The sequence below is a fragment of the Anopheles merus genome, chromosome 2L (genome assembly GCF_017562075.2).
Source record: "Anopheles merus strain MAF chromosome 2L, AmerM5.1, whole genome shotgun sequence".
Lineage (NCBI taxonomy): Eukaryota > Metazoa > Arthropoda > Insecta > Diptera > Culicidae > Anopheles > Anopheles merus.
In genome coordinates this window covers 6,533,725-6,547,497 of record NC_054083.1, presented here as the reverse complement: position 1 = coordinate 6,547,497, position 13,773 = coordinate 6,533,725, and the positions used below count along the sequence as shown (strand labels likewise).

Below are 13,773 nucleotides of genomic sequence, written 5' to 3'. Positions count from 1 at the left end.
TTGGCTCAACAACCGTTGCCGGTCAAGGCCTGCCTGTACCACACTACTTGTGGGTTTGGCTTTCAGTGACTTATTGATCCCCCCATAGCAGGATAGTCAGTCCTACGTATGGCGGCACGGTCCATTTGGGGCTTGAACCCATGACGGGCATGTTGTTAAGTCGTACGAGTTGACGACTGTACTACGAGACCCGCTTCTTCTCCTTACATTTTCCTATTCTTGACGGTTTCATCAAGATAAAATGATGTTAATATTTTGTTAAAAATAGATCACTCGGCCAATTTTGCTCAAATTTGGAGAAAATATGCCTTATAGTGCTACAGTACATTGAGAAAAAATTAATTTCTCTAAGATAAGGGGACTGCCTAAGGGGAGTGCCATATCTACAACTTTCTGTGGCAATGTCTCAACCTTATACTCCAGTAACTCCACCTCCAGCTCTTTTGTATTCATTACAAATTTTGAACTTAATATTTTTCTTCTTTTTATTTGGCGTAAAAACTCTTGTTTATTAAAGGACTCGGTTCTGGAGCCGTTGGTTGGCTCCGAAATGCTCATCACTAAACTAGAATTTCTAATTAGACCTAAAGTCTATGAAAATGTTGTAGGAACATTTGTTGCCAAAAAGGTACCATGTACCTGTCAAATCAAAAGTACTGTCGTACTGCTAATGTTTGTACACCAGGAATTGCGTGAAAATCGCGAGGAATGGCCTGTTCCGTGGTAATGTCGTCAACACGCAAGACTTACATGCCCGACCTGGGTTTAAGCCAGATATGGACCGAGCCCTGCTGTGGGTGTTCATTAAGTCACTGATAGTCCAGTACCGGCTGATGTGCCAAAGCAGAAGAAGAAGAAGGAATCGCGTACTGTGGAAGTTTGATGTAAAAAATAACTTATGTGCGTTTACTGTCACTTTAACAAAACAAGGCGAAACTCAAAAAATGAGTAAGTAAAAAAATCATAATTCATTTTGCCTTAGGCATTCATAATTCAACAAAACATTATGTCATGTGTTCAACTCTTGCATGCATCGTATTCCTGATACTCAAGACAGTTTATCCTGGTATATGAGTTAACAAATCAACTCACTGGTATCCAAACGAATGATTGCTATGGCAGACCTTAACTACCTATATTCATTATAAGAAGAATCGAAGCTTTGATATAAGATCATTGGAATAGTTTTTGTACTCCTCGGATTACATATTCTTATATTTTCTGATTAAAACGAGACATTAATGTGAGCAACCAGGTAAATCAGCTAGTAAACAACAAATATTAATAATTTAAAAATAGCATTTGTTAAAAACGAAACATTTCAAGGATCTGGTTGGTCTGGGGCATTTTTAGAATATTCTCGATCTAGCACTGCCAAGATACTACTTTTTTGCTGCTATACATACGCTTCTTCTGAAAAGCTGCTGGTGTTAACCGTGAATTTTCCTTCATAGATGGTCCTTAATGGTCCTATACGATTCTCTGCGAGAGCTACTTCACTCGTGATGTATTAATTATCTATTGATTTAAATCAGACAGTTGCTGAATTTATGCACAAATGAACAAAAAATCTGATCCCATATTACTTACTCACTTATTCTGGCCGAAAATATACATCACTAATTTAGTGATCGTCAAACTTACTTGGACCAAAGGACCAAAATTATTTGTGTGTTAGATTCATTCAAAAAATTCAATACACAATAACTGGAAATTGATCGGCGACTAAGAAACAAATATAATTATTAGTTGCAGCTTCAGTGGTTAATTTATCTGCGTTTGTGTTATTTTATCTGCGTACAGTATTATTGCTTATTGCATTATTGCTGAGTGTACTGCATGGAACAAACTGTAATGTATTTGCATAAAGCAGCGATCGGCAAAGCGCGGCTCGCTAGCCGAATGCGGCTCTTTGATATCGAGATGGCGGCTCTTAACAGTTCATATATTTCATAGAAATTTCACACATTTTTGCTCTTGGTTTAACACTTTGCCTCTCCACGTGAAACTGTAGGTTCTCTTTCCACGTAGAATTTGGCTCTTTCGATCGTAAAGTTTGCCGACCGCTGGCATAAAGCATCACAAAATGTATGTTAGCTAAGCGCCTGATTGTATGCAATACTTATTTGTTGGTACTACGCTCATACTTCGCTGATTTATGGGGCGATACCGTGGTACAGTCGCCAACTCGAACGGCTCAATTACATGCCCATCATGGGTTCAAGCAGTGGCGGATCTAACGGTTGGCGGATTAGGCGGTCGCCTGGGGCCCCGGTTTAGGGGCCCCGTAGATCGCCATTCTATAGTATGCCGTATGGACAGAGTACTAGCGACAAGGGCCCCCGGAAGGAAGGACAAGGGCCCACCCCTCCCCCCCTCCCCAGTCAGCAAAAAATTTAGAACCTGTGACTGATGATCAAAGGCCTTAAATCGTCTTTCCGCTTAGGGCCCCCCATACCCTTAATCCGCCACTGGGTTCAAGCCCCAAATAGACCGTTCCCCTGTAGCAAGGACTTGACTACCCGGCTGCGTGGTAATGAATTAAGTCTCGAAAGCCTGTATAGGCCGGCATGACCGCGTAGGAAGTTACGCCAAATAGAAGAAGAAGAAGACTACGCTGATTTAATAGCTCATAGTGTCTTTCGTCAAGCGTACACAAAAAAATGCAGAAAGGATCGATTTTGCTTTACTGCCGGAGTGCCAAATATATATATATATATATATATATATATATATATATATATATATATATATATATATATATATATATATATATATATATATATATATATATATATATATATATATATATATATATATATATATATATATTATTTTTTTTTAATATTTTTTAGCTCCTCTTCCACTTGTCACAGTGGAGTTGAAATATTTATTTCTTATCTTTCTTATCATCATCATCATCATCATTATCTTTTATGTTATTATTATTTTTATAACACTCTTCTCATTTTTTGTCACAAATACCCGAAGTAAAAAGAAGCTAGGGTAGGATTAGACCGACTATTAGACCGACTAAATTATTTTAACTTTACGTGTTTCAAATCCAATACACCGGTATCAAGCGCAATTGCAGTTAAATTGCATTAGAAGAGCCGGTGGTGTTGCTTTTGTATCACTTTGTCCGATCATTGCCTTCTATTAACGTGGCTGAAAGTAGATCATCGTGGCTACTTTGATGAATAACAAACACCTCGGCCCAATTAACTACAAACGGTTGCTGATGTAATGGTGTGGGCGGTGATTATACAATTTGATAATGTACTCATTTTGATGTTTGCGTTGATGAGGGACTTTAAAGTAACACAATTTTCGACAAAAAAGTGTGACTTCTTTTCGCTATCCATTGTTATCATAATCAATTTGATGTGAGTTTCTCAGGCTTGTGGAGATAAAAGAGGAACATGAAAATGATAAAAGAGGTTATTATGTTGGTGAACTGGTAGAGAAAGGTGGCAAGCGAAGAATAAGTTTACAATAATTGCATATTTTTGAGGAAAATAAAAAAATATCATATCTTATATCATAGCTTAATTATATACATCAGCATTTGATCAAGTTTTGTCTTGATCAAGATGCCTCAGTTGCTTAGCAACAGAATCATCGGCCATTTACTTTAGCAATGCCTCTTTCTAAATACTCTCTCCTGGGTTACTAAAGCATCGTTTGCATAGCAGCAAAAATCGTGATCGATAGATTACATCGCATCGCATCAACGTTTGCGTCAAAGAGTTTCGCGAAGTATTTCGGATGTTTGTAATATTTATTACACAGGGTGTGTTGCTTGTATGTTGTTTTTTTTTTTATTTGGAGTAGATTTTCAGAACTTTTGTACATCCTTCTTATGTCTTTTGAGCAAGTGACGAAGCGGGGCAAGAGTACGTGTTTGCCACTTTTGGAATCACTGTCCAGTAAAAAAAAGCTATCATTTATGTATAAAAATATCTCTCTCGCCAATACTCATAGTAGCGTAGATTGTACTACGTATTGCACCTTAAAAATAGAAGCTCTCTCCTTCTCGCTGCCTATGTTCCTTTCTCTTCCGGGCCGTGGCATCTAGCGTGACCGATTTGGCAAGTGCTAAACAAGACTAGCAGCAAAACTAAGCAAATAAGCTTCCGTTACCGTAATTCCGATACGCACTTTGCCAGTGATCGTGATCGTCCTTGTCCACACGCTTTCATCAGTCGAGTGTTGCATCCGACCGTGAAATTAGACCGAGCCATAGTCGGCGGGATGAGCGAAGGGTGGGTATTGGATTGTTTTTTGGATAAGGAGGGGTAATAGCCATGGAGTGGGCGTTGTGAATTAGGAGCATTGTAGTTCAGATTGCTTATTATTAGGGAGTAAGGCTGTGATTGTTTCATTGGGTGTTCTTAACCGAGCAGCAGCAATTTCTTCTTGAGCAGTAGTTTCTTCAGCAGGAAGGCCTGCGGATCCTGAACGTTGAGGGTTTCATCCGCAGCTCCATCAGCGCCGAAGATGCCTTCGTCGTGCACCGCAGGGATGGCCGACACCAGGGCGAAGGCCAGCACGAACAGGCAGATGGTCTGTGGGGTGCATTAGAACAACAGCAAATGCAAATGTTAGATCATAGTTATGGAAACCTTTTTTCTGGTGAATTTTTTTAATAAGATTGCAATCGCTCGTTTATTGCATCTTTTCGTAAATTGTATACTTCAGCCGTTTTTTAAATGAGCTACAAGCATGGAGATGATGCAATCAGTCTAATACAAAATTATCCTCAAAGGTTTTTGATATCTCATGATCAACTAGAAAATTTTCCAACTATTTTCTTCAACAGACGACCAACAATATTACTCTATTTGACACTGTATACGGTCACTCCACCATCAATTGCCATTTTCCACAAATTCCTGTGCAAGACCGTTAAACCACAAAAGATCAGTATTAGAGGTCACGATCACAAACGCACTCTTGGTACGGACAGAAAAGTTGAGTAACCAAAGCATGACATTCACGGCACATTCACTAATAGGTTTGATATTCTAAGCAAGCTAACACCTTTCCGCGTAAAACAACAATCACAACTTAAACTATATCACACACTGTATAGAAAACGTACCATGATCAAGAATTTCATGTTGAAGTTTGGTTTGTTGGTTGGTTGGACACTTTCAAAAAGGGACGAATCCGCGTCAAAAGAACTGTCTACTGTTCGGTGAGCTGAACACAACTTGATGCTGTCCGTCCGTCTGCCAGCCACTTTTATATGATTCCCAAACCTGCGAAGCCGCCACACGATCGTGGTGAATCTTTCTGTTTGCTTTTGTTGTGCTACGCGATTGTCACCTTCCTCCCTCCCTACCCCACCACCAAACATGCCAACAGAGGGACGAATCATTCGCGCCGTACCGGCAAGATATCGCATCGTCCGTAGTAGCGGGGCATAGTACCGTGGTTCCGCGTACGGAAACGATCGTCCTCTCACTTGCTCGCCCTGCGTCTGCTGTGCATGCGAAGCTCCCTTTTTGTTACACGCACACTATTGTTGCTACGCTCAACCCATCTAGTGGCTCCAGAGCCTACGCGGACTGATACGGTACCACCATCGTAGTTGGCGGGGGTTGTGCGACGGCTGCCACGGCTACTATCTGCTACGCATTCGAAGGGGGAGGGAGGAATGCTTGCTTCGGGTGTGGTGTACCATGTTGATGCTGCAATACTGGGTGGCAAACCCAATGCCAAGGGTTTCTCCGTATCCATCCACTGATAAGCTGGATGTCGTTGTCTTCTTCTAGCTGTAAGGAACCGTAGAAAGAGAGAGTAGAGAAATTCTCTATCTTTCGCCTCTTGCTACGCATCGTTTGTTGCGTTCAGGTCGTTCTCTGTTCAGGATATGGTTATACTCCTGCAGGCACGCCGTCCTGCAGCTTCGTCGTCGATTCGAGATGTTGAAATGTGACCATCCGCAATGACCTTACCCTACCGAAGGGTGGAGGGGGGGGAGAGCGATGAGCTGCTATGAAGGGCCTTCAACAGCAAGCAGCCAGTGTGACCCGTGGCGCGAACGCAAAACAGGTGCGCGGGACGTCAAAGATGCTCTCATCTGAGAGTCATCATCATCAGCTAGCAGCACGATCGTACAACAGCACAAAAGTGCCACATTTATCATTCTTGTACGTTTTCAGCTGATCGATGATATTGGGCTAGCTGGGTTGCGCCATTATTTTATGCAAAAGTCGTCAGTGACTCGACACAAGCCTGTAATTTTATGTCACCGTCACAGCCTATTGCTATCGCCCAACTGTCTGACGGCAGTATAAAGAAGAGTCCTTTTTGCATACTAAAAGGTTGTTTGTCAAGCTCCTGATTCCGTGGCTGGGTCTTTATTGCAGCATGATACTAGACTTTCAAAACCAGGAAGATGTGTCTTTCACAAGCAAAACAATCCGACCTCAACACACACGCACATCACGAAGCTTGTTCGTGCAAAATGTGCTGCTGAAAGCCTTCCGGGATGGGATCGGGATTTTTAAAATTCATTTGAATGTGAGTAGACGCCGCGTGCCGTGTGAATGATGAGTCTGCGTCGCGTAAACAACTCAGTAAAATGCAAATCCCCTTTTGCCTGTGACGTTGGCTTCCAGTCGGCTGGGTTGGGGGGGATTTATGTTATCCCATTTTTAGTACCGCACCCCGATGGCAGCCGTTTTTGGCCAGTTTTAGTTCAATAGCAAACGAGAATCTCTTGCTAATATTTGTTAACAAACATTAGTAATGGAAAAGAATAGAAAAAGAGAGAGACTGAAATTAAACTGCGAGAACGATTCGATATCGAAGAAAATCGGCACGAGCTTCGTGTAAATAATGCCACCTCTTAAAAGATTTTATTCTAAGGCCGAGGCCAGTTTGAACGTCCATGGAATTTCACAATTCACTCTCTGTTTGTATTTACTTCGCGAAAACAATTCACAAACGGTATTTAAGCGCGTATTTTTTCCTCCTTTTTATGAATTTTACATTGCGTTCAAACGATAAAATCACGATAATATTTGAGTTAGAGCTTATAAAAATGAAAAGTATATATGTAAAAGTACATATATAAGTACATAGTACATATAGTAAAAGTACCAAAGATGCATGAAAAAGCAGTCAAATCTAAATATTTTCAAGTCATTTATTGTGCTTATTGATACCTTTTATTTTCAAAATGTATTTACCCGTCAACTATCAAAAAATCGATCTGATCTAGCATTTTTATATATTTGTTCGGCAAGGTTTTTTATTGCTTGACATATGAATAAGTTCATTTCGTCGCTAGCATTTCCCGTTTGTTGGTACCGCGTCAGTAAACAAACGACTTCAATGCCGGAAAGAAGCAACGAACCTCGACTCGGAAGTAAGCGGTGGTACTTTGCCACTTTTGAGAGATACGAGGGTGCCTGATCAGCGTGTTGAGGGTCATTAGAAAAACTTACCTCAGAAGTGTGAACAAAACTTGTGCGAGAGGGAAGGGATGGACAAAAAAAAAGAAAGAAAAAAACTTCCGTCAAAAGTAATTCACATGTTCACTAAAAGATTCAACCGTTGTGTGCGATCGGTTGGTATGGTTGGTTTTCGGGTTTGGTCACGTCTCGGTACCATCTTCGAACAACGAACATCTCCCCATTGCCATTGCTGTTTCAATGATCAATGGCTAAATGAGCAGAGCTTTTTCAAGCATATTCAACGCAGGGGGTGTTGTTGCTGCATCATGCGGGGCAAGGCACTGTGCAACTTCTTAGAATTAGCCTGTCATCGATCTGTAATTGTTTCATCCAGGGTGACTGGAAGGGCAGACACGTTTTTCTTTCATGTTTGCGTTATTACTCTTGCGATGCTGCTTAGCTATTGAACCGGTAAGAAAGTAAAGGCTTCCGACGTCACCTTTGAACTAGTCCATCTCTTACTTAAGCTGCACAGAGCGGCAGATTCGTCTATGCCACTAATGACGCCTCATCCTCGTCGGAAGAGTAAATGGATTGGAATGGATGATAAGTTTGCTAATTTTTAACCCATGCCCAAGGTTGTGCGTGTGATGGTGACACGATGAAGAAGGTGGACCAGGTGGACACATTATTTCAAGCGTCTTTACAGAAAGACATCCTGCTACCTTCACAGCAGGTTGGTTGGTTGGTATGAAATCAACGACATTCGACAAAACAAACACTTTCGATTGTTAGCGTGTTGACACAGCATGCTTGCTGTAGAGAAATTCAACATAGATCAGTAACGCCTGTGGTGTTTTGATTGATTATGCGGATTGTGCTTAGATGTGCGTGTGGAAGGTTTATGTACGTGCGCACACGCGTAAACGTAACAGCAATAAAATGAAATGGATTTAACTGTTTGACACACCGTCCGTAACTTCATTGGTGACATAGATTCTAAACGATCGCTGGTTTTTATTACAACCGATGGACAGTGTGAGGTATCGGTGTGATACAGCTTTAAAGAGCCTTTTTGAAAGCTTTTTTACTGTATTTAATCCATTTTAAAACCAGTCCAAAGAAAGATATTTTTTTATTCAGGACGAACGGTCCAAAAAGGCCGTATTTCTAAAGAAAGTTATGCAAAATCCAATGAATTATCACATAAAGTTTAGCATCGTATGTTCAACTGATTTGGACAGGAACCATTTGAATGTAAAAAAAACTAGGCTTGTATATTTGATCGTTGAGCAATTTCATATACACTGTTGTAGCCCTAAAATGATTAGCATATATTCAAACATCACCTTCGGCCGTTTTTCTTGACCAACACCGACAACAGGCCACCGTACGGTTTAGAGGGCATCCCATTGCGACATCGGTGACAATGACCTTCGTCAAACAGCCAAAGCTGCGCCAAACGCATTTCGGATGCCCATTTTGAGGGGGGCCGGGGAGTGGCCCACAGCAAGCTTCAACACTAATCGGTCACTTTGTAAATTTACACGCGACTGTGAAGTATGCAAATTTCCTATGTAAATGAAATCGAAAGTGCAGCTTTATAGATGATCATCTTTTTTTTGGCTGACCGCGTCATCGCGTTAAACTAGTGCTATCAACCTACGCCTATCACAGGGCGGAGGCTGCGAAAGGGTCGCACATGGGACTTTGGCATTGACCACGATGAATGGAAAGTGGACCAGTGTAGATAGCGGAATAGATAGAGAAACTGGCAAGCGGAATGGTAAAATATGTGATCGTGTGCATCGTGACGGTACTGCAGCTGACTGCGGTGGGAAGAAGAAGCTGAATAGATAGGCTCATCCATTTTACATGAGTTACATCAAGAAGGTTTAGTGGCATACAATGGAGTTAAAACATACTTACCGTTACCGGTTAGTCAGCTGGGTCATTCTATTAAAACATAGGTGATTGCACAATACGAGCACTACTTAAAGATTAGTTTTTTCTGTCTCATTTTACTCATTTATTGAAGTGATTTATGGAGATTGATACATACATCGATTGTAATATTTGGAAGTAGGACTAGGAAATCATTGTAATTGCTGTACAGGTATACTCCGATATACGCCAAACTCGATATACGCAGTTTCCCTATACGCGATTTTGTAAATTTGACAAATCTTCGAGCAAATTGTACTAATTTGACACACAACATGTCAAATGCAAAATAAATTCGCTTTTGGGCGAATATTAACAGCCATTTTAAATAGTGCAAAATTATTAAACAATTAGTTGAAATCTGATCAAATACCTAATTTAGTGGCTAAAACCTGCTACTATAGCCAAATTGTACGATAATTAGCTATAATTTAGCTGAAAACCTCGAAATTTGATTTACGCTAATATTAGGGGCGGTCCCGTGGTACAGTCGTCAACTCGAACGACTCAATAACATGCCCGTCATGGGTTCAAGCCCAGAATGGACCGTCTTCCCGTAGCAAGAATTGACTTTCCGGCTACGTGGTAATGAATTAAGTCTCGAAAGCCTGTTTAGGCCGGCATGTCCGCGTAGGACGTTACGCCAAATAGAAGAAGAATATTTAGAGATACGCTATTACTTCCAGTTCACATTAATAGCGTATATCGGGGAATACATGTATACAGTTCATGGACTGATCTTGAAAGATCACTGTTGTCAGCGGGGCTATCAGTATGTGACGTGAGGATCGCAGCACTAAAGCGACTCGCACTGTAACCGTATAATCAATATACCAAAGCGTAAAATACCCATTCTAATGATATCAAAGAAAAGTTATTACTAAAATATATTATACTTTAGCGTGACTGCCACTAACAGTATCTTAGATGGGCAGGTAAAAATGGATGACATAGATTAGATAAAGTGCAATTACCATAACTGCAATATGAAGGAATATGATAAATGAGGAAATACAGCCGACACCCGTCGACTCTAGTCGATTCTGATTCCGGCAGACTGCAAGTCCAGATGACTCCAGACGGTTCCGACTGCACATGACTCCGATTTCTCATGGCCCTGATTCTGCACATGACTTCGGACGGCTCTAGACGATTCTGAAGGGCTTCGAATAATGTTGGTCGGAGCTACCTTCCGGAGTCGGTTCGTAAAGTTTTGGAGTCGGATCGGAGTCAACTCCGGATTTTTATCAACTTTACCCATCATTATTATCTTTTTCGTCTTGCGCTCAACGATTAATGGTTCGGTCTGCTGTGTGCGTTGCTCGGGGTGCTAACTATGTTCTCAAAATTTCTTCTTCTTCCTTCTTTGGCACAACAACCGTTGTCGGTAAAGGCTTACCTGTACTACTAGTGAGTATGCCTTTCAGTCACTTATTGATTTCATGCCTTTCAGACCCATAGCAGGATAGTCAGTCCTACGTAAGGGGATGTGGTCCATTTGGGGGTTGAACCCTTGAAGTCGTACTCAAAATTTACATTGCAGTATTTATATCTCGCTGTGCAGATAAAAAAATTATGAATAGAAAATGTAGTGAAAATGTTGAATCTTGTTTTTCGATTCAATTAACCAACATTAACCAACCCCAAAAACTTTGAAACAAAGAGAGTTATTCAAACATACGTTATACGCTTAAACCGCGTTACAGCGAATTTATTGTTGATTGAATCCGTCCAAGAGTATGTCTGAAGAAAGTGATGATGCATATGTGTATCCTGGTATATGGACACACATCGAAAAATTTGTCAGCAAATTTCTCAACGATGAAATCAGTTCAGGTCGGACTACAGACAGAAATAGTCGCACAGTTAAATCAGTGGTATTAGAAATGGATCTGAGCTAGTGATGCGCGTTCCGGAACGAACCTAGTAGGTCGCTTCATGCTTTTCTTCATGTAGGATGGTTTCCTAATGCCGGTTGTCGTATAATTAATTTTCTAATATTAACTTCTAAGTTCTGCTTTATTTTGTGGTACTCTGGACAAGTATAGGCGTAGGTCTTAGGATTAAACATTGTATGTAGGCTACGGAAACCACATGCAGTTATTGGAGTAAATTAATGAGTAATCCTTAAATGTTTCGAATCAGATCCTCTCCTTGGTTTTGGCTGAACGCAAAACCAACAAGGTTCAAATCGTGTGCAAGTTATAAGGTAATGCTCGCGCAGTTGGAGTTCAATTTCTTGCTGCTCAGCTTGGCAATTTGATGGCATTTGTTCATCAAGAGGCAAAATCAAAATTGATAACTAACCATAACTATATACTATAACATGTGGTGTGTTGCAATAGCCATCAGAAGACATTAAATTTTCTCTACCAGTTCTTTCATTAGCAGTGTGCACCTGTTATGAGTAATGGGGCATCATCTTCTCCAAAGCGGTTGTCTTTATGTACTTTCCCCTACGATCTTCATTACAAAATCGAGCAAATAAAATTATAACCTAGAGGGTAAAGAAGAATACGAAGCAGTCGCTATCAACAAAAAAGTACAATTATATTTAAAAAATAATTCGTTTCTCGTACAGGTGGGTGCAATTGTTTAAAAAATAGTAAAACAGACTCTAGATCTGACCCTTCATGATGATCTTGCAATGAAATGGATAGTATGCTACAATGTATGCATGTATGCAATGTATACAAGCGTAGAATGGACGTAGAATGGAATGTTTTGCGGTGCAATTCTGCTGGCGGGATTTGAATGTATGGCTTTGTGGAGAAGGCACTGGCGATAGAACGATCTTTCCATCTCCAGCACATTCCGCAGACAACGGCGGTGCCGCGGTACGAGGTCTAACCCAGGAAGAGCAGTTTCTTCAACTTCTTCAGCTTCAGGAAGGCTTGTGGGTCTTGTGGGTTGAAGCTGTCTACTTCCGCCTCGTACACGTCGCCACCGAGAATTGACTCATCGTTGACGGCGGGCAGAGCGGACACGAGTGCCACAGCCAAAACGAACAGGGCAAAAGACTGCAACGAGAGGCAAAAGTGAAAATATAGCGCTTGGGAATCACTAAAGCACCTTCTCTACAAGCTTACCACAATTAGGAGCTTCATCTTTGAGGATGTTGAATTTCCGATTTTTGAAATTTTGTTTTGGCCGTCGGCAGTACCGGGTTAGGCTCTGTCCTGAGCTGCTGCGCAGATGATCGCACGTTGCACTAAGTACTGTGAATGATGCAGTACGGTCAATTGTCGCCGGCTTTATATACACCATACAGTGAAATTGTTTGATCACAGCTTTGTCACGGTGTGTCGTTTGCACGCAGCCGTTATGCTGTAAACGTAAACAAAGCTTACGAAAATTGTGGTCTCTGCCCCGGTCACCTAAGGCAAACGTAGGGAAGCACTTGAGGGATGAATCTATCTATCGCTTAGCCGGCCGGTTTTGGTTTTGGGTGGCACCTTACCGGCATCCCCATAGTGCACGGAAAAGGAAGCGCAAAGTACAGTTCGTCTCCATTTTCAGCTACAGTAACGTGCAATGAGGCATGATGATAAAGAGCGAATTAAGCTTGGTTGTAATTGATGCCAGGGAAAATATGTTTAGTTTTATGTTAGCTTTGTATAGTAAACCTATGTACGTAAATAGAAAAGTTTTTTTCACTCAAATGAGTACAAACTACCTGTACTGTAGGCTCGTACGATCGTTTAAAGCAGAAGCCATACTACACATTCTACAGCTCACTTCAAACACTTCGTGTGAAACGATCGATCATGCATCGCACATGTATATCTGCGTTTGCAAAGCTACCGTATTTTCTCTTTCAATAGTGTTTTAGCGATTCCTGCCTACCTCACCACGGTGATAATTTCTCAAACGAATTCTCCAGTCGCGATCATGCTCATAACTGTACGATTTCCCCCCCCTGTGATGTTTGATCACCAACCATTGCAGCCAGTTTTCGTCCATTGTGATGATGATTGCGTTATGGCAGACCAACATAACCATTTGTAATAAATATAGCAGCCGATCCTCCCAAAACCTCCTACCTCTTGCGTACGTGCGTATCAGGTTGCAATGGTTGCGAGCTGGCGTGCTGGCATGCTGGCGAACACGGAGAAAGATGGCTGGCTGCACAAGCTGCAGTGAATGAATGGGTGGCGATGTTTGCCTTTAGCATTTACGTTTACAAACATGTATCGTGCACGAGCTCGTTGACAATCCTTTGCTGCAAAAGTGGCAAAAGTGTCACCGAACGTGATGCATGATCACATCGCATCGATCGTTGATCTTTGGATACCAATGGCCACAACACAACGAAGAGTAATAAGAAAGAAAAAACACTTAAAAAGAAGAACAATATCCATCGCAAAGGGATTGCGGTTTGAAAATGGTTTTAATTATTGCAACCGTAGCCGCTCACTCC

At 41.3% G+C, this 13,773-nt stretch overlaps 1 protein-coding gene across 1 annotated transcript; it reads right to left on the bottom strand.

Annotated features, from left to right (window-relative positions):
• Window positions 1-11,645: 11,645 nt before the first annotated feature.
• Window positions 11,646-12,727, bottom strand: LOC121592917. The gene is made up of 2 exons (XM_041914827.1): window positions 12,443-12,727; window positions 11,646-12,373 (listed from the first exon to the last, which is right to left on the bottom strand). The coding sequence occupies exons 1-2, from the start codon at window positions 12,458-12,460 to the stop codon at window positions 12,200-12,202; spliced, it is 192 nt and encodes a 63-aa protein (XP_041770761.1). The 5' UTR covers window positions 12,461-12,727; the 3' UTR covers window positions 11,646-12,199.
• Window positions 12,728-13,773: the final 1,046 nt, after the last annotated feature.